Genomic DNA, 26,129 nt, shown 5'->3' with positions numbered 1-26,129 from the left:
CAGTATAGAGCCTATGAAATTAATATAAAGATTCCATAACAAAAATAGCCAATTGTTTCTAGTTATACATATTTTTTTAATATTCTTTTCCATTATGGTTTATCATAGGGTATTGAATATAGTGCCCTGTGCTATACAGTAGGACCCTGTTGTTTATCTATCCGATATGTAAAAGCTTACAGCTGCTAACCTCAACCTCCCACTCACTCCCTCCCCCAACCCCCTCCCCCTTGGCAACCACCAGTCTGTTCTCTATGATTCTGTTTCTGTTTCATAGATAAGTTCATTTGTGTCGTATTTTAGATTCCACATATAAGTGACATCATATGGTATTTGTCTTTCTCTCAGAAATAGCCAATTTTATTTGTTTGTAACTTTTATAGACTCATATACTTACTGTACTTTATTCCTACTACAAACTTACTGGGTAGATAGTTCTCAATAAGTCCCAAATTCATATAGTAAAGAATTCTGAAGAGGAATCATTTATCAGGAACTGAGGTGGTCTCAAAGTAAAAATTGAGTGGGATCATGAAGAATAAATAGAAACCAGGCAGATAACAGAGCATGGAGAAGGATACTCTAGGCTGAATAAAAGGTACAGAAATAAAAGTATGCAACATTAGTTAATCTGAGGGAATAGATTAATATTGTGATAATACTGTGTTAGAATAGGGTCATACAGTTGGAAGTAAGAAAATTAAACAACAAAGAAGAAAGGCTCTGTAGCCTCAGAGCTTGATTCATATCTCAGCTCCCAGATACTATTTATTAGCACGATAGTCTGAAAGTTACTTTCCTCAGTCTCCTCATTTGTAAAGCAGAGGTGATGATGTCTGCTCCCAGGGGTGTAATGAAGATTAGAGGTAACATGTCTGACATCATGCTTGGCACACAGTATACCTCTAAACATGGTAGCTGCTAACTAATAGAAGTTAATTCACCTTTATAAATCATACATAAAATTCCTTATCAGGTAGCATGTCTACTTGCCTAAGTAGGAATACTTGGTACCACATGGCAGGTGAGTCACAATTGGCAACAGGAGAGATTTTATAATCTATAACAGCCAGCATCCACTTGGCCAATGGACCTTAGAAGTGTGAAGCATTCAGAGTCTGCCTAAACAAATGCAAGAAGGGGCCACTCTAAGGAAAGGCCTAGCAAGAGAGTCAGGAAGAATAAAACTCGATGAGAGGCTAAAATGAACAGAAAGAGAATGCAGACATGAGACTCCATGATGATGAAGACCGTGATGACAGTAACAGCTTATATTTAAATAGTGTTTTTCAAAGTGCTTTTCATGTTTATCATCTAATGTAATTTTCACCTCTGAAGTAAGCATGATAAATATTATCTTTTCTTCATTGGGGGAAACAATAACACAGAAAGGTCAGATGGCTTATCCAAGTTTAGAGTAGGGTTGGGTTGTTATACTCCACATCTCTTAGCTTCCAGAGGAAAAGTCTATACTATGCTCCTTCTGCTTTGCTACAAGCTCCTTATCATACATAGCCTGCCCTCCACTAGAAAGAGTAAAAGACTTATGCATTAGTGCCCATGAAACTGAAAGGTAACAAGTGTGTACAACAGAATGCCTTAAATGTAAAGCTAGACCATCTAGTGCAAGTGTTCTATTTTATAGGTGATAAAACTGAGGCCCTGGGAGACCAGAAGATTTAAGCTTATATAGTTATTTACTGATGGAGCTGTGACTAGTATAGATATCTTTTCCATTACACTAAGGTTATGACTATAACTCTCTAATTTATTTCAAGAAAACTCATAAATGAAACTTAATCGATCAAATTTATTTGCTCTACCATTAACAAGGGAGGAAAAAAATACCAAATCAAAGCAATCAATATTACTTGGTTTTAAGGAAACAAAAAGAAAAAAAAAAAAACCCTGATGTTTTAAGGAATATAATATTGTGATTTAGTTATCAGAGAGCAGTGAGTTTCAGCATGAGAAAAGACTGGCAAGAATGTGAGGCAAGTTTATTCCTAGATATTTTATTCATAAAGACATACATATCACCTTTTTCCCCAAGATGTGGACAAAACCATCTCATTATCTAGGCCTTTGCTCCACTGTGTATCTGGGTCACGTTGTATATTTTGCTGCCACAGCTTCATTAAAAGCAATTCGGAAGAGCAATAAATAAATACAAAAATGTATATGCACAAGGTTATTTACTGTAGCACTGTTTGCAATTGCAAAATGTTGAAAACAATCTAAGTGATCATATATGGGAGAGTGGTTGAATAAATTCATAAAGTGGTGGGGAAGAAAGGAACCAACCTAAGTAACTTTGGAAACTGGCACTTTATATTACATAAGGCTAAAGACAAAATGAATTGGACGCAAATGTACTTGAGTGGTATATTTGCTTTTCACAGGGATATGGGTTAGCATTTCTGATACAAAGAGTATTCCAGGATTGAGCAAACAAGTAAATAAACTATGGATAATGAGAGCCAGGGTTTTCAAGGTCAAAAAAAAAGTTAAAAGAAGGAAAAAGAAATCAAGAATAAAAATTGTGGTGTTGAACTGGATTTGGAGGTATCAGTGTGAACTTATGGTTTTTAATATATATATTAAATATACAAATAGGTATGTGCGTGTGTATGTGTGTAAAAAAGTGCAAAGTCTTTCCTACTTAGAGAAAGGTAAATTAAAACAACACTAGGGGCTTCCCTGGTGGCGCAGTGGTTGAGAGTCCACCTGCCGATGCAGGGGACACGGGTTCGTGCCCTGGTCCGGGAAGATCCCACATGCCACGGAGTGGCTAGGCCCGTGAGTCATGGCCGCTGAGCCTGTGCGTCTGGAGCCTGTGCTCCACAACGGAAGAGGCCACAACAGTGAGAGGCCCGCGTACCGCAAAAGAAAAAAAAACAACACTAGGATACCATTTCTCACTTGTCAGACTATTTTTCTACACATGCACAGTTTTGCATTACATTATATTATCAAGAGTATAATCTAGTCTTGAAAATAGCTTTTTTTCTCCCATTCTCCACTCTCAAAAGAGTAGGGTTCCCCGATTAACATCAAAGACATTTCCCTGATGCTGTTCAGGATCCCTGACGCTCCAGCATCTGCTAACCTTAAAATTCACACTTTCCTTGAGATTTAATTCTACCAGATACAGACAGATTTCTTTCAGCACTTAGGCCTTTTAGCTCTGGTCTGCCACTCACTAGATGAATGACATTGGGCAAGTCACTTAATACCTACAAACCTTGATCCACTCATCTGTAAAACATAACATCTGTCCTTGCATGGTCACAGAATTACAATGAGATTCCAAAGGCAGCTTTTATAAACTATATGTCCTTTTACAAATGTTAGGTTATTTTAATAATAATGCAGGCCAGGGACTTCCCTGGCAGTCCAGTGGTTAAGACTCCGCACCTCCACTGCAAGGGGCATGGGTTAGATCCCTGGTCAGGGAACTAAGATCCCACATGCCGCACGGCACGGCCAAAAAAAAAAATTCAGGCCATCTGAGACAAATCAATCAAGGCTGTTTAATTAATAATTTACTAGTTGTTATTCACTGTATTTTAAAATATCTGTGACTCAGCAAAGAAGAAATTATCACATCTAATAAAAGTCATGAAATAATAAATAGAGCTTCCACCAACCTGGCCATTTGCTTGTAAGCTTCTTCAGCTACTGCAAAGATATGTGGATCCATATCACCCATGTTCTGACCACTATATGCATTAATAATATCTTCTCCATAAATAGGCAGCTGTTCATAAGGATTTATAGCTACTAGGACTATACCTGGGGAGAAAGGTAAACAAAAGCAAAAGAAGAAGTCAATAATACCCTCATGGGCATATCAAACTTGGTAAAGTGAGAATCATAGTTAATACTAATTCAATTTCAGTTAATATTGAACTAACAAATTGTTAAGGGTCAAAATATATCATAGCCTTTGCCTCTGAACCCATTATACCTAGTCCTAACTAAAACACCATTTACGAACTAGACTAGGTGATTTAAAATAATAAAAACGGTGGCAATGTTGAAAGGACTTTAAATATTTTTGTAATATTTAAACCAAAAATTCCACTTCTAGAAATTTATCCAAATGAAATAATCATAGATTCACATAAAGGTTTTTTTTTTGAAATAAAGATGTTTATCATAATGTTATTCATAACAGTGAAAAGTGGAAACAAAGTATATAATAAAGGGAGAGTGGTTATGTACAGCACAGGGAACTATATTCAATATCCTGTGATAAACCTTAATGCAAAAGGATGAAAAAACATATATATATGTACAACTGAGTCACTTCGCTGTATAGCAAAAACTAAACACAACATTGTGAATCAACTATACTTCAATAAATTTTTTTTAAAAAGGGAGAGTGGTTTAATACGTATTATTATATCCATGTAACAGACTATTGAGCTACCACCACAAATCATGTCTATAAAAAATATCGTGTCATAGGAAAACATGACACAAAACTATATATAGACCAATTCCAATTTTATATCTATTTATACTCTCTCACATATACACACAGGATATAAGACAACATAATACTGGTTATTTTTCAGTGGTAAATTACATGTAATTCTTTTTCATTTTTTATACTTTTTTTGGTATTTCCTTACATTTTACAGCAAGTATATATTAACTTAATAAAGTCATTCATTCAACAAATATTTGACTACAGCTAGCTTTCAAGTCATTACTAAGTGCTATATTTATAACAGTAAACAAACAAAAAGACAAATCTAAATGGAGTATAACGCTTAAAAATTGTGGGGACTTCCCTGGTGGCGCAGTGGTTAAGAATCCACCTGCGAATGCAGGGGACACGGGTTCCATCCCTGGTCCGGAAGGATCCCACATGCCGTGGAGCAACTAAGCCTATGGGCCACAACTACTGAGCCTGTAAGCCACAACAACTGAGCCCACGGGCCACAACTACTGAAGCCCTTGTGCCTCGAGTCTGTGTTCTGCAAGAAGAGAAGCCACCACAATGAGAAGCCCGCACACCACAACAAAGAGTAGCCCCTGTTCGCCACAACTGGAGAAAGCCCATGTCAGCAACAAAGACCCAACGCAGCCAAAAAAAGCAAAACAAAACAAAAAGTGTATCACTGTACTGTATACCTGTAAATTATATAACATTGTACATCAATTATATTTCAATAAAAAATTTTTTAACAAAAGGAAAAAATTTTGCCCTTATGAACCTTATATTCTAGAGGGAAATTCAGACAATAAAGTAAGAAAAATATATATCATAAGTTAGACAGTAGTAAGGAAAAGGGGGGAAAATTAAACAGAGAAGGAAGATAGACAACTAGGAGAAGAAAAGATAGGGCGGACAGGAAAGGCTTCACTGAGAAGGTAGCACATGTGCAAGAAAAAAATAAATTGAAGAAAAATGAAAATTCAGAAAAATAAATATTCAGTCAATAGGTAGGGAAGAAAAAGAGCAAATATCAAGGATATAAAAGGTATAAATTCTTTTAAGAAGAAAAGATACCTGTTCCTTTCCAAAACAGGAGCGTAATGAAGAAATGCTGAGTGCTGAGTTGGGTACACCAAGCAAATAGATTTAGAAGGAAATGAATGGAAATCCCAGACCTGGGTCTCAGCAGAGAATGATTAGTGAAAGAAGGATAAGAAGTCAGTAGAGAAAAAAGAGCTGGGGACATGGGAGAAAATAAGAATTGTCCCCATGCACAATATTTCCATGGTCCTGTCCATTAGAGAAAAGAATTCACAGTCTTCACTCAGACAGCAACGCACACTCACCACAATATGTATAAATAAGTTTGGAATCAATAAAGCGGACTCTGAGATTGTGGAGTACAGCAGGCTCGTGAAGATAGCTGAGGGCTGTGAGGTCATTTTCACCCACAAGTATGTCAGGGTTTCTTAAGTGAGGCAGCTCCTTCGTCTTTGGATCTAGACGATATTCCAAATCCTGAAAATGCACAAGATATAGCATCTGGATAAATAATGACAATAAACCCCAAACAGGCACATACATTTTGCTTATTTCCTATTCCTGATTTGCTTCTCAGCTATCAAATACATTCTTTTCCTGGCACCTTCCAAAACCACAGAAACTGGTGGAAATGGCAAAAAAAATAAGGAGAGTCTTTGTTTTCACTAGATGTATTAACTCATATTAACAATTTTTGATAATACACTTTGAAAAGTCAAAGCCTAGAATTTTTTTTACCTAGTTACTAGACCAGAGTTTTTAATCTTTAGTTAAATAAGCTTCTTTTTTTTCCTCTTCACCTATTATAAGTGACAGACAGCATAAGAGAGTGGTAAGAGCTTGGCTCTAGAGCCAGATCAACCCAGGTTCAAATCCTAAAACTGGTACTTACTCCTTTTGTGGTCTTGGGTATATTATTTAACTTAAATCTTTCGTTTGTAAAATGGGCATAATGGAAATAGCTCATAGGGGTGTGGTAAAAATTAAGTGAGACAGTGCCTGGTATGTGCTACGTACTTGGGAACTCCTGAACCCTGAGAGGTCCAAGAATCCCCTAAAATTAGGTGTTAACACTTTGTGTGTATGAACATATGTATAAATATATACATATATGTGTATTTTTAAAAAAACACAGTCCATAGTTTTTATTCAACTTTTAATGAGGTGCTTGGGCCCCCAAATTAAGAAGTACTACTTACTTTAAAGCCAAGGGAATATGGCTTTATGGCAAAGCCAAGCATGGAGATTGTTACTCAACTACATATTAAGAACAAACAACACACGACACATGAAAAGGAAAAAAAAATGGCAATATAATTGCAGAGAGGGACAAGCTGATTTTGTAAAAAGACTTTTGTTAATACTTTTGTTAATACTAAAGAGATATATAGAGGTCAAATGTTCAAATCAGGTTGGAATGACTGCAAAATGGGGAGGAAATTTTTACAATCTCGCTGCCTGTTTATTAGGGTATAATAATAAAACTTTTCCAAAGCAGACTGGTCCTTGCATTGGCTCCTACCATACAAAAAAGCCACTTCTGGCTGTGTGATCTCAGGTAGACTACTTAATGTCTTGGTTTCCTTATTTGGAAAACGGTTATAATACCACCTGTGAACCCACAGGATTGCTGTGAGAATTAACATAAGAAAATATAGGGACTCCCCTGGTGGCCCAGTGGTTAAGACTCCGCCCTTCCACTGCAGGGGGCACGGGTTCAATCCCTGGTTGGGGAACTAAGATCCCACATGCACGGCCAAAAAAGAAGAAGAAAATATAGCCTAAGGTACCTAACATCACGCCTCACAGAGTGGATGATCAATGAATGTTGAATAAATTAATTCCTTAGTTAGCAGTCAAGGCCCTCAATTCTTCCCTGCCTTCTTTCTGAATAATCTCCTTGTCTCTGTTTTGCTCTCCTAAAATTCATCCTCCATACTGCCAACAGTGAGTCCTTTCTAAAACACAAACCTGGCACCCTTCTTCTGTTTAAAAACACTAAAATCACTCCCCATAGCACACCAGTTGAAGTCCAAGAGTTTCAGCATGAACAACAGGCCCTCTGTGATCTGGTTCCCACCTCCATCCTCTTGCCAGTCCTGTACCCTCACTTCACATCCCAACAACATGGAACTTGTGCAGTTCCCCAAACACACATCACTGTACAAGCCTCCCTGCCTTTGTCCATGCTTTTCTAGATCCCTGAAATGCACTCCTCCTTGTCTACTCATTCTTTAGACAATGCCTCTCTGACCCTTAACCTTCACCAGTCCCTCTGGCCACTACCCACTCTGTTCTATTTTTGTTTCTTGTTTATATTTATTATATCATGTGTCACACTATTCATAAGTATATGTACTTTTCCTACCTGACATTACTGTCAGAAAGCATATCTTTTGCCACCTCTTAACATGGTATATAGCAGGTACCTTAACACACAAGCCTTGAATTAGTACACACACATTTCTAAATCTCTGCTCCAGTCAACTTGTGATATTCAGTATCTCCAAAATATATTCCAGTCCTCACAAAGTCTACTCCCTTCTCTTTGTTAATCCAAATTCTATCTAGTCAAAATTCTTCCTTCTCTTTGAAGCCTTCCTTGAAGCAGCCCACAGTGATACTTCCCTCTATTGGGATCCTAAAGTCCTCACTGTCTTTACAGTACAGCAGAGTGGTAATGAGCACAGACCAGAAAGGCAATCTCCTGGCTTTAACTCCCAGCTTCATCCCTTAATGCGTGTATAACCCGGAACAAGTCCCAAACTCTCTGAGCCTCAGGTTCTTCATCCATAAAGTGGTAAAGATAATAGCCCAACCTCACAGGACTGTTATGAGGATTAAGTGAGTTACAGCATATAAAGCACTTAGAACTATGCCTGTACATAGTAAGTGCTCAATATATATTAACAGTCAGGACAGCATTATTCACTTGGCAGTTAATCATAAGCTTATCTTTTGACATCTTAATATTGCTGTGTTGAACTACTTTTTATATCCTATGTTTTCCTGGCTAGATTATAACTTGTTTAGAGGAAATTAACATCATAAAGGTTTTTAAGAAAAAAGTGTGACATGCCCTGTTAAATGCAGTGGAGAGATTAAAAAGGGTAGAACTAAGACTCCACTCATGCAGTGAATGCTGATGGGAAAGAGATACAACTGGTTTTAAGTTTTTCTGGCCACTAGCAAAGTATTTTATATAACAGCTTCTAAGCAAATATTTTTCAAATATCTAGTTCCAGCAAATATCATATCTCAAACTGGCTCCTTAAATGTTGCTTTCTTAATGTGAATAATTTTAATAGTATCCTAAACAAAATACAGATAAACAGGAATATCTTTGGGAGGATTAGATGTGAATCTAAACCAGGTCATAATAAATTCATAAATCAAAATAATGGATGTTTAAAAGTACCTGCTATTTTCACTAAGCCATTGGGATAGAAAATTGAGTTTGCCATTTTGCTATTTTTGATAATTAAGTAAGTGAAAATATTATATTAATTCAAAATTTAACTTCCAAGTGAAGTTAAATATGTCACAGCAAATTTACACTTTTGAATTTCCTTCACTTTATGCCAATAACAACAAATAAAAGCAAAATTCTTACCCTTCCATCCTCAAGGTGAAGCAGGAGGACTTTATCTCCTGGCTTATAATCTTTGAGCAGCTCTGCTGACTTCCAAACTTCCTCGGGATCAGGTATCCAAACCCTGGCAAACTAGAAGACAAAAAGAAAAAAAAATTTTAAACCAGCAAATCAAGCATTCTTGACCTGCGCTAAACATGAGGAGATTTTCAACTAAATCTGGAAAGAAGCACCTTTGTGTTTTGTCAACAGCAAGCTCCAGCTCAGATTTCCACAAGTATTTTGGAAACAGTAATGAGTAGGTAGTTTGCCAAAGGTTAGATTTCCAAGAGCTAGGTGTTAACAACACTTACAGATAGTAGACAGAGGCTAAGGCCCTTACACTCACCAGAGACAAGATATTTAAATGGCAAACATCACTCTGACAACCAACTTCCCCTTTATCCTATCTCTATCTCTGGGGAAGGTATCCAAAGAGAAACAGGTCAGAAGTCAGTCTATTATTACCACTGTCTTTTTATGATTCTTTTCCATCTTAACCAATGAGATCGGTAGCTCTGCAGAAACAACTATACCAGAACTGGGTCAGTCTGGAAGGTATATATAACTTAGATGTTGAGACGGAGAGCAAGCTCAACTTGCCAATGCCCCTTCCTATTGCCTCTATCACCTCCAACCCTACTTTCCACTCTCCCCTTAGACCCCCAGTGAAAATACACATGGCAGCCCTGAGGAAGAGGACTAAGCTTGTTCAGCCACATCCAGTGTGAAGACTGGGAAGGAAGACAAGAAGGCAAGGTCCTAAGATCCCATGAGAAACCTAGAAATGGGATGTGGCAGCAAGAGTCAGGGAGGAATTAGAAATAGGGCTGGACACACCTACCCACTGAGTCTGCTCAGGTACCTGGTGAAACAGAAGCAGTTAGCGACAGATAACCCAAGCCAAAGTGAACCAGCCGACAGAGCTCCCAGCAAGACAAGGGAGGGTCCAGTGTCACATAACAGCTCTGTCACCAGCTGTCTCCACTAGCTAATAGAGGGTGTGACTTTCCTGCAATGCTCCCCATTCCCTATTTTACTCATGCTGCTCTAGTTTTACCCCTCGTTACCTTGTGAGTCCTTCAAATATCTCACTTATGATTCCTCAGACCTTATTTTAGTTATTTATGGATCTGTCCACCTCCTACACTAGGCTGCATGCTCCTTAAGCCATCTTTGAGCCCCCTAGAGGTTGGCTCAGCTCCTTGCCCACAGTTCGTGGGGCATTTGTCTTGATTTTATGTAAGACAGAGGTAGGACAAGGGAAGGAAACAAAGTCAGGAGAATGGGGATGAGAGGTAGCAAAGGCAAACATCACAGACCCACCTCAGGATTTTTCCTGAAGCCACAAAGCACAGCTGAGATGGGGTAGGAGTCAGAGACTCAGGGAAGAGATTCATGGAGTAGTAGGCAAAGAAAGGGTAAACGCTGATGTAGGAACTGTAGAGAAGGATAAACAAGGATTTGGGATCTGAGGTACTGTGACTAAAGCCACAAAAACTGTAGGAGATGAAGAAGAGAGAAAAAGCCTTAAACTAGATACACTAAAATATAAATACACATCAAAGATTTATGACAATCCAAAGGTACCCCTAATTAGAAAGGAGAGTAAGGGCAAAAATGGAGATGGGCTAAATCTTATGGAAACAGTCAAAATCTGAGAAAAGAATGCTAGCACAGATTTAAGTTGCATAGTAGCTTTCAAGGAAAATAAAAACCATCTGTTCTTCTACAATACAATTTATGATGAGGTAATTCTGACCGAGTCTAATGGGAAAGCACTGGCAAGGTGGGTTCAGGGGACATGCCTGCACTGGTATGTGCAGAGAGGGGCACCAAACAGCACTGGTTCAGCCTAGCATGGTTTCTCAGGGGTTACACCCATCCTGTGTGCGTAAGGAGGTAGCAGGCATTTTTCTTACTGTATCCTACCACAAGGACAACACTCAAGAGGTCCTTGATTAATGCAGATGACTCACTGGAAGTTTTGCTAACTTGCATTTTGTCAGTCAAGGAACCCTAAAGTGTGGGCACCAAGAGTAATTGTTTCTGATGCCTCAGACACTTTGGGAACAAGACTGACAGCACTAACAGTAAATGACCAGTCCCTGAATCCCAAAAACTCTGACCCATGTGATTCTCTCTCCTTCCCCAAACTCCCACACACATAATTTGCTTTTCATACAGCACATGTGCACATCTTTCCTAGCTCCCCTATTAAATAATAAGCAGCTTGGCAACATGGAATCTGCTTGGTTCATTTTTGATACCCCATTGTGAATGTTCACAAAAAATGAATGCTTTATGTGACAGTTCAAACAAGCCTATAATAAAAACTAAGTGTCCCTCTAGGCTATGAACTGAAGCAGAAGAAAAATCCCAAATCATCAACACCCCTTCCTCTGAACGCTGACATTAACACTGACACTCCATATGGTTACTAAGTAATTCACATAACCCTTAAGGCATATTTTTGAGGTAGAAAATTCTATGGAATTTTCTATTCCTACCATGCTAAAGCACATAATGGGCTTCCAGAAATTACACACACACACACACACACACACACACAAATATCTGTTGAATGAAAGAGTGATATAATGAACTCCCATATACCCACCACTTAGGTTCAGAAATAGAACATTACTCCTCAGTGGGATATATTCTTAAACATTTCATTTTCTCTCCATTTTCAATCACTACTGCCATTGCCCAGTCATGCCAAACTATGTGTTTGCAGTATCCTGAATAAGCCCTGCTGCCTTACATTTGCTTTGCCTATTTCCTCCATCTGAAACACAGCCCCTCCCCCTTTCAGATAGCAGACTCCTATGTATTCTTCACATCTGTGTTAAAGTACCTCCTTCTCTAAGAAGACTTTCCTGACTTATCATCATCATTCGGCACTCTGTTCTCAATGTCCTCATTACCTCATACAATCTTCCTCCAGAATCCTTACCCCACTAAGTGATGACTTTGCTTGCCTATCTCACTCGGTAGACTGTAGGTTCCTTGAGAGGAGGGGTGCATCTTATTCATCTCTGTCTCTTCAGCACTTAACACAGGGCTTGCCTAATAATTTCTTAATAAACTTTTGTTATATGAATGTTCCTGGCCTTAGACATTATACTCTAAGAGGGTAGATTAAAAGAAGTATGGGCCAGAGGCTCCCAGAATCTTCTAAAAGGGTCTATAATTTCCAGAAGTAGAGAAAGATGAAAGTGACATTGGAGAGGTGAGTTATACAGGAAATCTTGGTGTGACAGAAGGAAAAAGAGCCAGACATGAAAGGAGTACAGAAGTAATGAAACACCCTTTCCTCCCCACCACCGCAAACCTCCATCTCTTCATAATTCATGTATTTAGAGTGGAAGCTATACCTCACTTCCAGAACAGAGAGCCCCACTTCCAATCCCACCACAAATTCTTTACTTAGAAGGCAAAGAGGTGTTGTGACCACCACTTCTACCAGCCATCTCCTGGAGCAGCAAAGGGGAGAACAGATGGGAAGAAAGGTAGGCCAAGGGGTTAGAGCAGGGAAAGAGGGTCACACTAAAATGGCGGAAGGAGAAAAGATCGGCTGGAGTGAACACAAGGTGCATTCTGAGTAGGGCTGGAAGTAAAGAGCAAAAGTGTCCTGTGCCCCTACTGCAGCTTTTTAACAGATACAAGCATACCTCATTTTATTGTGCTTTGCTTTATTGTACTTTGCAGATATGGCTTTTTTACAAATTGAAGGTTTGTGGCAACCCTGTTTCAGGCAAGTCTACTGGTGCCATTTTCCAACAGGATTTGCTGACTTCATCTCTGTGTCACATTTTGATAATTCTCACAATATTTGAAACTTTTTCATTATTGTTATATTTGTTATGGTGATCTGTGATCTTTGATGTTACTATTGTAATTGTTTTGCGGTGCCGTGAACCGCACCCACATAAGATGACGAACCTAAATGATAACGTTCTGTGTGTTCTGACTGCTCCACCAACTACTGGCTCTTTGCCTGTCTCTTCCTCTCCTTGGGCCTCCCTATTCTCTGAGACACAACAATATTGGTATTAGGCCAATTAATAATCTTATAATGGCCTCTAAGCATTCAAGTGAAAGGAAGAGTTGCAGGCCTCTCACTTTAAGTCAAAAGCTAGAAATGATTAAGCTTAGTGAGGATGGTGCATCAAAAGCTCAGATAGGCTGAAAGCACTTACACCAAATAGTTGGCCAAGTTGTGAATGCAAAGAAAAAGTTCTTGAAGGAAATTAAAAGTGCTACTCCAATGAACACGCAAATTATAAGAAAGAAGAACAGCCTTATTGCTGATATGGAGAAAGTTTTAGAGTCTGGAAGGCAGATCAAACCAGACACATTCCCTTAAGCCAAAGCCAAATCCAGAGCAAGGCTCTAACTCTCTTCAATTACATGAAGACTGAGAGAGGTGAGGAAGCTGAAGAAAAATGTGAAGATAGCAGAGGTTGGTTTGTGAGGTTGAAGGAAAGAAGCCATCTCCATAACATGAGTGCAAGGTGAAGCAGCAAGGGCTGATGTAGAAGCTGCAGCAAGTTATCCTGAAGATCTAGCTAAGATAATGAAGGTGGCTACACTAAACAACAGATTTTCAGTGTAGACAAAACAGCCTTATTTTGGAAGAAGATGCCATCTAGAACTTTCATAGCTAAAGAAAAGTCAACGCTTGGCTTCAAAGCTTCAAAGGACAGGCTGACTCTCTTGTTAGAGGCCAGTGGAGATGGTGATTTGAAACTGAAGCCAGTGCTCACTTACCATTCCCCAAAACCTAGGGTCCTTAAGAATTATGCTAAAACTACTCTGCCTATGCTCTATAAATGGAACAAAGCTTGGATGACAGCACACCTGTTGACAACATGGTTTACTGAATATTTTAAGCCCACTGTTGAGACCAATTGCTCGGAAAAAAAAAAGATTCCTTTCAAAATGTTACTGCTCATTGACAAGGCACCTGGCCATCCAAGACCTCTGATGGGGATGTAAAACAAGATTAATATTGTTTTCATAACTATTAACACAACATTCATTCTGCAGCTCACAGATGAGGAGTCATTTTGACTTTCAAGTCTTATTCTTTAAGAAATACTTTTTTTTTTTTTTTTTTTTTTGCGGTACGCGGGCCTCTCACTGCTGTGGCCTCTCCCGTTGCGGAGCACAGGCTCCGGACGCGCAGGCTCAGCGGCCATGGCTCACGGGCCCAGCCGCTCCGCGGCATGTGGGATCCTCCCGGACCGGGGCACGAACCCGTGTCCCCTGCATCAGCAGGCGGACTCTCAACCACTGCGCCACCAGGGAAGCCCAAGAAATACTTTTTTTTTTTTTTTTTAAGAAATTTATTTATTTATTTTTGGCTGTGTTGGGTCTTTGTTGCTGCATGCAGGCTTTGTCTACTTGTGTCAAGCAGGGGCTACTCTTTGTTGCGGTGCACGGGTGCCTCATTGTGGTGGCTTCTCTTATTGTGGGGCATGGGCTCTAGGTGTACAGGCTTCAGTAGTTGTGGCACGTGGGCTCAGTAGTTGTGGATTGCGGGCTCTAGCGCGCAGGCTCAGTATTTGTGGCACACGGGCTTAGTTGCTCCATGGCATGTGGGATCTTCCTGGACCGGGGCTCGAACCCATGTCCCCTGCATTGGCAGGCGGATTCTTAACCACTGAGTCACCAGGAAAGTCCCAATAAATACTTTTTTTATTCTTTAAGAAATACTTTTAATTGCCATAGACAGTGATTCCTCTAATGGAACTGGGCAAAGTAGTTGAACCATTCTGGAAAGGAGTCACCACTCTAGATGCCATTAAGGACGTTTGTGATTCATGAGAATAGGTCAAATACCAACATTAACAGAAGTTTAAAAGAAGTTGATTCCAGCCCTCATGGATGTCTTTGAGGAGTTCAAGACTTCAGTGGAGGAAGTAATTACAGATGTGGTAGAAATGGCAAGAGAACTAGCATTAGAAGTGGAGCCTGAAGTTGTGACTGAATTAGGGCAACCTCATGACATAACTTTAATGGATGAGGAGTTGCTTCCTGTGGAGAAGCAAAGAAAGTATTTTTTTGAGAGGGAAATCTACTCCTGGTGAAGATGGCTGTAATTACAACAAAAGATTTAAACTTAGTTGATAAAGCAGCAGGGTTTGAGAGGATTGACTCCAATTTTGCAAGAAGTTCTCTGGGTAAAGCACTATAAACCAGTACTGCATGATACAGAGAAATAGTTCACGAAAGGAAGAGTCAATCGATGTGGCAGATTTCACTGTTGTCTTATGAAATTGCCACAGCCATTCCAACCTTCAATAACCATTACCCTGATCAGCAAGCAGCCATCAACATCGAGGCAAGACCCTCAACCAGCAAAAAGATTATGACCCACTGAAGGCTTAGATGATGGTTAGCATTTTTTAGCAATAAAGTAATTTTTAATTAGGTATTGTACATTGTTTTTTTAGACATAATGCTATTGTATACTTAATAGACTACAGTATAGTGTAAACATAACTTTTATTATGCACTGAGAAACCAAAAAATTATTGTGACTCACTTTATTGCGATATTCACTTTATTGTGGTGGTCCAGAACTGAACCCACAATATCTCCAAGGTATGCCTGTGCCAAGGCTTACACCTTAAAAGTACTAGAACTGGTGGGCTTCCCTGGTGGCGCAGTGGTTGACCGTCCACCTGCCGATGCAGGGGACACGGGTTCGTGCCCCGGTCCGGGAAGATCCCACATGCCGCGTAGCGGCTGGGCCCGTGAGCCATGGCCGCTGAGTATGCGCGTCCAGAGCCTGTGCTCTGCAACGGGAGAGGCCACAACAGTGAGAGGCCCGCGTACCACAAAAAAAAAAAAAAAGGTAGTAGAGCTGGGATCCAAATCTATGTCTACACTACAAGACAAACATTCTTTCCCTTCCACCTCCCTTCTCCCTAGTAAAAACAGTAGATTTCAGAAAGAAGAAACTCCCCTCTCCCACTCCAAAATTGTTCCCCTTTGTGTTGTAATGTAAACTGCTATTAGACTGGTCCATGTCATCAGGTAAGACTTAAGACTGTCTCATCTTGGGACTTCCCTGGTGGCGCAGTGGCTAAAATTCTGCCTGCCAATGCAGGGGACCTGGTCCGGGAAGATCCCACATGCCGTGGAGCAACTAAGCCCGTGCGCCACAACTACTGAGCCTGCGCTCTAGAGCCTGCAAGCCACAACTACTGAGCCTGCGTGCTGCAACTACTACTGAAGCCCACACGCCTAGAGCTTGTGCTCCGCAACAAGAGAAGCCACTGCATTGAGAAGCCTGCGCACCACAACGAAGAGTAGCCCCCGTTCACAGCAACAAGAGAAAGCCCACACGCAGTAACAAAGACCCAACACAGCCAAAAACAAATAAAATATTAAATTACTTTGAAAAATCATTTTAAATAAATTGGGATAAAACATTCACATAACTATTAAAATCCTTAATGACTTGGGATAAAACATTCACATAACCTCTAGAGCCTTGTATTATTTGGCACCTCCTCCAGAAGGTTTTGGAGAACCAGCCTCATCTCATGACAGTCCCTACTCTATCCCCTTTCTTCACCCCACCAAGGGCCATCTGCACTGGTTTTCCTTCAACCGCTCAAACAATTCATGCTACCTCAAGCCTCAAGACCTTCTCTCATGCTTTCTCTTGGCCTGGAACCCTTAGCTTCACTGGTTATGTGACTGATTCCTACTTAATCTTTCACATCTCAGCTTAAGTATCTGTTATTTGAAAAGACCCTCCCTGACCTCTCCATCTAAATTAAGCCCTGTTGCTAATGCTTTCTCACATAATCCTGTACTTTTTCTTCACTATAAAGACCATGAAGACAGGGACTGGGTCTATTTTGCTCAAAACTGATGCCCAGAGCTAAACATATTGTCTTATCTATAACAGGTGTCTGATAAGTACCTACTGAATAAATGAATTGCCTGTTTCATCACATCTAAGACACCATCAATAATAAGATACATTCCTAATGTGAAAACCATTGTAAATGTTAGAATTCAATAAATATGACAGGTTATTATTGTACACATTGTTCTTACCCACATCTCTGACTCTATATCTCTGCATTTTTTCCCTTTTTCTGCTACTTTTTCAAATTTGTCTAAAAGAAATTTATACCCTTTCTTGAATGAGGCAGAATTTTATTTAATTTTTAAAAAATTTTTAATTTATTTATTTTTGGCTGCATTGGGTCTTGTTGCTGCATGCGGGCTTTCTCTAGTTGCGGCAAGAGGGGGCTACTCTTAGTTGTGGTGCGCGGGCTTCTCAATGCAGTGGCTTCTCTTGTTGCGGAGCACGGGCTCTAAGAACGCGGGCTTCAGAAGTTGTGACACACGGGCTCAGTAGTTGTGACTCGCGGGCTCTAGAGTGCAGGCTCAGTAGTTGTGGGGCATAGGCTTATCTGCTCCACGTCATGTGAGATCTTCCCGAACCAGGGATGGAACCCGTGTCCCATGCATTCGTAGGCAGATTCTTAACCACTGCGTCACCACGGAAGTCCCAAGGCAGAATTTTAAAAATAAAACAACCCACTTAACAAAACCCAGTTTAAGTGTTCTGACCTCTAGAAAGCCTTCCTTGACCATTAAGTTAAGGTAGGGGCTCCTGCTTGGACCTTGCATAATTTCTGGGTTTTATCTCTATGCACTTTTCACATTCCACTGTAATTATCTTCCCACAGGCCTGTCTTTTTAACTAGATTGTGACCTCCTTGAGGACAGGATCTATGATATACCCATTGGCATCATACCCATACCTGGCCCAATGCTTAGCAAAGTAGATGCCAGGAGATGTCAGTTGAATGAATGAATAACTGAATAGACGAGTCTTTAGGAGTCACAGAACTTCCACAGATTTGAAATGTGAGAAATGGTACACTAAAACACAAAGCCAGTCATGGCAGAAGCCATAGAACTGAAAATAATTTCATTAGCTACCAGTGCAAGCATGAGTCACTCACACTTAAAAATACCAAAGGCTGGCTTGCCCAAATGAAATACCATTTCCCAACAGGAAGTTACTTTAAAGATAAGGAACAGAACATGAAGAGCCTCTGTGTTAGTAAAAGATATTCATATTTATATCTTATGTGCTAACTATCTCTCTGTCCATAGCTTGGGTAGACTTTTGATCAACAGAATTCCCTTAAAAACTGTTTGAACAAAACTCACAGTTTCTACTTTGTAGCATTAATATTTTTAATTCCATATACAACAGGCTAGGCTAATAATACAAGGTTGCAGTGTTCGTTTGATATATTGAAAGTTCAACTAGGTGTGTGATGAGTACCAAGGAGGCAGGTGCCCCCAGAGATACCCTAAGGGAAGAGAACCACAGAAGAAGTGCTGCTGGACTCAGGCCAGCTGCTGGCCATGCTTGCACCTTGATCATGGTGAGACAATTACTAGAAAACCAAGAAGCAGAAATCATTAGATATTGAGGTTATGAAACTCTAACTCAGCAATTCCCAAACTTCTAGAGACCAAGAGTACACTCTTCTTCCCTCAACTGTGACAGCCTTAAGGTGCTAAAGAGTAGTACTGAACTGACAAGAGCATCCGAATCAGCATCAGGAGCACTGAACTGACAAGGGCTGGGGGTTCTCCACAGGACTGACAGAAATTGACTGGACAATGGGGATATGAGAAAGCTCAAATTCAACTGCTGCTCTATTTTAGGATGTAAAAATCTCCTAGTTTATGAAATAAAGGACATTGGTTCTTAAGCAAGAGTTACTCCAACTGCATATGCTGAGAGAATATTTTGAAAGACAAATGCAGCACAAGAAGCAGAGGCTGTAAAAGAACTGAGGCCTCAGCTTTTTCCTCAGACGTCAAGCTGGGGTCCTGGCACTGATGTGACCACACCCTTCTAGCTGATCAAAATGGATTTCCCTGGAAATAAAAATTTTATTCTGTCTGTGATGACTGAGGAGGACATTACTTCTTTCTACCCCTTTATAGTGGCTTCTCACTCTTACAAAAATTTTATGAGTCTATGTACTTCTTCTTAATACATAAAAAACTAAAATTTTTAAATACTGCAAAATTATCACACCTAAAATTGCTTTCCTTTATTATTATACATAGAATTAGTTTTCCCTCACTCGTTTTTCCTAACTTTCTTAGTTATTTAAGCTTCTATTATGGACAATTTCATAAGTTATTTTAGCATGCTTCATACAGAACAGATTCTGCTTTGCTATCCCACTCTACAGCCTTCATAAAAGCTACTCTAAATTTATTTCATTTTCAATCTGTATCTGGGATAATCAGCTTCTTCTATTTACTACCCACAGTATAAAAAGTACTTCCTTTTATTTGACCTATAATCACTTCTTCGAGGCTTCAGAAGATGCCCCCGAGTTCTTATGTATACAGTGAATAAGTCCACGTTGCCCTCTTCTTGTGAGATTTCTGAGATTTCACCAGATAAAAAGTTCATTCTTTATCCTTTCAGATTGAAGAGTCCAATTTTTTTGAACAGTGCCTTATTCTTATTTTTAATCTCTCTGAATTTCAATTTTCTCACTTACAAAATAAAGCAATTAGAAAATAGAGAATTTAGAGTCAAGGTTAAGCACACCGGCTTTGGAGTCAGACGGATCCAGTGGCTCAATACTTCCACTGGGTTGGAAGACTTGGAGCAAATTACCCAACTTCCTTCCTCAGTGACCTCACCATATAAAACTAGTTACTAATAATACTCACATCAAAGAGTTGTTAGCAGAAAAATGAGCTAAAATTTAAAGACCTTTACATTATATTGTCACCATCCCTATTCCACCCCAACCCCAGATTTAAGCACCTCATTTGGCTTAACCTAAATTCCTTTACTAGAGTCTACAATGTACTGTGCAGTCTGGTCCCTGCCCTTGGGTTTAACATCACCTCATTGGGGTCTTCTCCCTTCCTCTGAGCTGACTGTGCCAGCCTTCTCTTGTTCCTAGAACACCCCAACTCTCTCTGACTTCAAGGCTGTTACTGTGCCCTCTGCTGAGAGCATCCTCCACTCAACTCCCAACGCTTCTTAGAGCTGGCTCCTCACTCTTCAGGTCTCACTTTAGATGTCTCCTTTGCAGAAAGGTCCTCCCTGGCCACCCTATAAATTGATTTGTTTACTTGATTATCTGTCTCCCCAACTAGTCTGAAAGCCCTGTGAAAGCAGGGACCACCACTAATTCTAGAACCTAGAACAACGCCTGGCAAGTAATCAATAAATATGTGTGGATAAAAGTGGTTAGCATACTGTCTATATGGCTGAAAAAATAGGTCAGGACCAGGATGTGAAAGACCTCACATCTCATGTTAAGCAGTTTGGCCTTTACACTGCAGAAGATAGGGATTCATCAACGGCCTGTAAGCAGGGTAATGAGTGACCAGATGTTTCTAATAGCCTATTTCTCATCAGCAGTTCCTTAATCACAGTCAAAAGCATATCTTGTACCACTTCTGCTTGTTATTAGTTGTTCTTCCCCCAAGTTGTGTGTATACTACTGTCACTCACATTTTAAATGTAAACAAAATTTATCTAATATACACAATGCTTCCAAAATGTCATTCATATTAGGCAAATGGGGTCTGCATTGGAGGGATTGGGAGTCATCTTTGCCTAAGAGCAGGGGCTGGGAGGGTGGTCCAGTTTGTATTATTTCATGAATGCTGGGAGCTAGAGGAAAAATTCTTACCCTGGAAGCAAGAGCCTTGGGAGTAAGTTCAATGGCAGGGGCAAGGGGAGGGACACTTAAATGAGCTATAGCTCTGAGAGAGCAAATGAGCAAGACACCTTGCAGGCTGGTTGAATCACCTAAGGAAAAGAACCCTGCTAGCCTGCTTCTCAATGAAAGCACTAACCCTGGGCTCCAGGCCATTTCCCTATCCCATCCTCCTCTCTTTTTTAAAACAAATGTCCTTTTAGCTGAATTTCAGCTGGGGAAAGCAGTGGAAAAAGTTGCCCTAGGCTTTATATTTGGAAAAAAAAGGCTAGCTCAAAAGATGTTTAAGAAAAATTTAAAACTTCTGGGTGGCAAAATACATCATAAACAAAGTCAAAATACAAATTGGCTCCCCCAAAATTTTGTAGCAAACTAATTCCCTTATCATATAAAGAGCTCCTACAAATTAATAAGAAAAAGATAAATAACCCTGTAGCAAAATAGGCAAAAGAAAACAGGCAACTCTCAGAAGCATCATTAAAAAAAATTAAACATAAGATGTCCAATTCACTAATAGTTAAAGAAACGCAAAAGCACAATTTAAAATAATGTGTACTGGATTTGAAAAGATTTAAAGAGTTGATAACAACATGTGTGGGGAAGAAAGTGGACAATTAAGCATTTTCACATATTGGTGATAGGATAAGCAGGCACAACCTTTTTAGACAGCAATTTGGTAATTTCTTTTACAATGTAAAATGTATACTTCAGGGATGCATACCAAACTGGGATGCAGGCAGACTTCTGACTTTGTATTTTATGTATTTCTATATTGTACATTTCTTGATAAGTATTAGTTTTATAATAAAACCAAAAGTTTTAAAAATATGCACATCCTTGACTCATAACGTCTTTAGGAAATTTTCCCACGAAATACTAGAAAATACAAATAATTATTTCCAAAAATGTTCTGTAGCATTGTTTGCAAAAGTGAAAACTTAGAAATCAAAATGGTTAATATATATCTACATTAATATAAAGGTTAATATAACTATAGTAATATATAGTTAAAAATTTATGGTATATCTATATAATGGAATATTTAAAAAAACAATAATAATAAGGTAGGTCTATATGTACTGATGTGGAAAGCTACTGTTGATTGGAAACGGTAAGATGCAAAACAGCATAATTTTATGATTCTATTTTTGTTTAATATATATTCATATATCCATATAATATGGTGGCTTGACAGTCAACAGGTTTTCATTTATGGTTTACACTCTTGTGAACAATGCTTAAACTCTGTCATTAGAACATTCATCCTTCTGCCCAATCATGAATGAGTGACACCCTCTGTGAGACCTCTCTGGGGAAGGGAGACCACAGCTGGGCAGTGGGGCTGGCCGTGCCTTGGACTCCATCTCAGTGTGGCTTTGTTCCTCTCCATTAGTCTATGTGTGTCCTCCTAAAGAGATTTAAGAAAATGTTTCTTTGTAGGAGAGAGCTGTGAAAAAAAAGCCACCTGTTTGTACGTGTGATAGAAGTGAAGCTTACGTAAAGAGGTCTCTGAAAGTGACTGTTCTAACCATATGCTATCTCCTCTATCCCAATCCCCACAACCCTGCCCAGCTTTGTTCCACAAAGTCACAGGTCCCTGCCCCCCTCTCAAGCTTTCTCTCTGACCACACCTCCCCTCACTTTTTTGTGCTCCAACTCCACTGGTCTTTTTCAGTTTCTCAAAAGTGCCAGACTCTCCCTACCATGAGACTTCTCACAATCTGTGCCCTCTGCTTGGAACTCTCCTCCCCTCCCCTCATTAACAGCTTGGCTTCTTTCAAACCTCAGCTTGGCCTACACTCTTTCTGAGAAGCTCCCCTGACTGATTACCTCCTGTTGCTCTGTGTGTCTTCACAGCAATGTGAAACCTCCCCTTTTGGGTGCTTAGCACAGTTATTTGTCTCTCTCCTCCCACTAAGCTCCATCCTGTCTATTTTTACTCACTGTTGCACGTCTACCACCCAAAACAGTGCCTGGCACATGAATGAACAGTATGTGTATATGAATGTATGATTATGGATAATATATTAAACACACCATACAAAAAGTTACCACCAGCTATGAACAAGTAGAATTTGAAATTCACTTACACTGGAAGTACCATTTACACTGGAATCCTCCAAAAATGAAATACTTATGTATAAGCCTAACAATATATGCACAAGACTTACATGAGGAAAACCACAAAACTCTGATTAATGAAATCAAAGAAGAACTAAATAAGTAGAAAGATATTCCATGTTCATGATTAGGAAGACTCAATATTGTCAAGATGTCAGCTCTTCCCAACTTGACTTATAGATTCAGTGAAATCCCAATCAAAAGCCCAGCAAGTTATTTTATGGATATCTACAAAGTGATTCTAAAGTTTACAGGGAGAGGCAAAAGACCCAGAATAGCCAACACAATACTGAAGAAGAACAAAGTTGGAGGACTGACATTATCTGACTTAAGAATTACTATAAAGCTACAGTAATAAAAAAGAGTGGGGTATTGGTGAAAGAAAAGACAAATGGATCAATGGAACAGAATAGAGAGGCCAGAAATAGATCCACATAAATGTAGTCAACTGACCTTTGACAAAGGAACAAAGACAGTATAATGGAGCAAAAATAGTCTTGTCAATAAATGGCACTGGGGACTTCCCTGGTGGTGCAGTGGTTAAGAATCCGCCTGCCAATGTAGGGGACATGGGTTCGAGCCCTGGTCCAGGAAGATCCTACATGCCACGGAGCAACTAAGCCCATGTGCCACAACTACTGAGCCTGTGCTCTACAGCCTGCGAGCCACAACTACTGAGCCCACACGTCCAGAGCTGGTGCTCCACAACAAGAAAAGCCACCACAATGAGAAACCTGGGAACTGCAACGAAGAGTAGCCCCTGGGCTTCCCTGGTGGTGCAGTGGTTGAGAGTCTGCCTGCCGACGTAGGGGACACGGGTTTGTGCCCCGGTCCGGGAAGATCCCACATGCCGCAGAGCGGCTGGGCCCGTGAGCCATGGCCGCTGAGCCTGCGCGTCTGGAGCCTGTGCTCCACAATGGGAGAGGCCACAACAGTGAGAGGCCTGCATACCGCAAAAAAAAAAAAAAAAAAAGATATCAATGAACTATCACTACACACCTATTAGAATGTCCAAAATTTGGAACACTGACAACACCAAATGTTAGCAAGGATATGGAGCAACAGGAACTCTCATTCACTGCTGGTGGGAATCAAAATGGTAGTGCAACTTTAGAAGAAAGCCTGGTGGTTTCTTCCAAAACTAAATATACTCTTACCATATGATCCAGCAATTGCACTCTGTGGTATTTACCCAAAGGAGCTGAAAACTTATGTCCACATAAAAACCTACACAAAGATGTTTATAGCAGTTTTATTCATAATTGCCAAAACTTGAAAGCAACCAAGATGTCTTTCAGTAGGTGAATGGGTAAATAAACCGGTATATCTCTAGATAATGGAATATTATTCAGCACTAAAAAGAAATGAGCTATCAAACCATGAAAAGGCATGAGGAATCTGAAAAGACTACATACTGTATGATTCCAACTAGATGACATTCTGGAAAAGGCAAAACTACAGGTACACACAATAAAAAGATCTGTGGTTGCCAGGGATGGGGGTGGGGAGAGATGAACAGGCAGAGCATAGAAGATATTTAGGGCAGTTTAAGAAAAAAACAACCAACCAACCAACGAAAAAACCCAAATTCTGTAATGATACCATAATGATAGCTATATGTCATTATTTACTTATCTAAATCCAAAGTATGTACAACACTGAGAACGAACCACAGTGTAAACTGTGAACTTTGGGTTATTATAAAGTATCAGTGTAGGTTCTTCAACTATAACAAATGTACCACCTTAGTGGGAGATGCTGATAATGGGGGAGGCTGTGCATGTGTGAGGGTAGGGGGTATATGAGAAATCTCTGTACCTCCCACTCAATTTTGCTATGAACCCTAACCTGCTCTAAAAAAAAAAAAATGTCTTAAAAAAAAGGTTACCCACTTTGTTCAAATTTGTCATTTACATAAACGAGGTCTATCTTTTCATATCAATCACAGTGTTGGCTCTAATAATTAATTGGGATTATGACAGGAAGAGAAATTGGTTCCTTTAAATTTTCTACAGCATGTTTATTTTACTTTTCATGTGAGAAGAAATAAGAACTAAATACTAATCACCATGGAAATTTAATTGTTAAACAACTACAGAGTCTTTACCTAAAACTCAAGGAACCTCCACTATATCATCTATAATTTGATCTATTTATATTCAGCTTTTAACCTACCCAGGAAACACCTGCAGAATTTAGGAAATCCCCTCTTTCAAACCCCATAGAGAGTGTGAAATTTCAGAACCAGAAGAGAGGTTAAAGCTCATTTGGCCCAAACATCTCATTCACAAGGAAATATAAAGTTCCAAGGGCAATATATCTAGACTGCAAAGCTGGCTCAACCCAGGCCCAGCACCAGACCCAGGAAGCCTTGAGCCCAAGTCCTAAGGCTCTTTCTGGCTCCCTCTGCCTCTCTCCCATCAACTTCCTCTCTGAGTCAGAGTTAACAGATCTGTAAGAAATTGTACAGCAGCACAGATGGCAAGAGGAAAGCAAAATCAAGACTCAACTAAAATTCTTTCATTATTGCACAACTGGTTTCCTACACTTTTTCCCTAGTAAACAGCTATTGGAGACTGTTGTATAAGAAGTCCCACAAGAAAACTTTTTCCTTCATATCATCTCCCCTTAACTTCAACCCTCCAGCACAATGAAAATCTACACAGCTACCAAGTGACAAATCATAGCTTCCTTCACATATAACTAAATCCATTTATCCAATAGTATTTGTTTACTCAACAAGTATTTACTGAGTACCGACTTTGTAGGAGGCACAGATCTAGGTCCTGGGATATAGCATCTGCACTGGTAGCTAGGCTTATGCTTGGGTTGCCTTATACCTATCCACTTGGGAGTACTGGAGGGTCTGCAAGAGCCATGGCATTTGTGCTATGGACCACACTGTACACACTCATTGAATTAAGAATCTTCATAATCATGCCGACTGACTGGCTTCAGAGGTCAAGACCAGCACTAGATTTAAGAACATTTATCTTGAAAAATGGTACAGATGAACCAGTTTGCAAGGCAGAAATAGAGACACAGATGTAGAGAACAAATGTATGGACACCAAGGGGGGAAAGGGGGGGGTGGGATGAATTGGGAGACTGGGATTAACATATATACA

The 26,129-nt window shown here is 39.7% G+C and overlaps 1 protein-coding gene across 5 annotated transcripts in view; it reads right to left on the bottom strand.

The window, feature by feature from the left end:
* The window catches only part of MYO5A (myosin VA), a 181,425-nt gene that overhangs the window by 111,716 nt on the left and 43,580 nt on the right, over positions 1-26,129 (bottom strand). For all 5 annotated transcript variants that reach the window (XM_089907185.1, XM_022579515.3, XM_022579518.3 and 2 more), the window contains exons 2-4: positions 9,105-9,215; positions 5,797-5,968; positions 3,651-3,795 (exon numbers count right to left, since the gene is read on the bottom strand). In XM_089907185.1, the coding sequence (XP_089763311.1) occupies positions 3,651-3,795; positions 5,797-5,968; positions 9,105-9,215 (428 nt within the window). The remainder of the gene's footprint in view (positions 1-3,650; positions 3,796-5,796; positions 5,969-9,104; positions 9,216-26,129) is intronic.

This window comes from Delphinapterus leucas, chromosome 2 (assembly GCF_059928025.1).
Source record: "Delphinapterus leucas isolate spDelLeu-1000000601 "Yukka" chromosome 2, BTC_Dleu_Yukka2, whole genome shotgun sequence".
NCBI lineage: Eukaryota > Metazoa > Chordata > Mammalia > Artiodactyla > Monodontidae > Delphinapterus > Delphinapterus leucas.
Note: the sequence above shows the minus strand (reverse complement) of the source record. Positions and strands in the feature narration are given on the sequence as shown.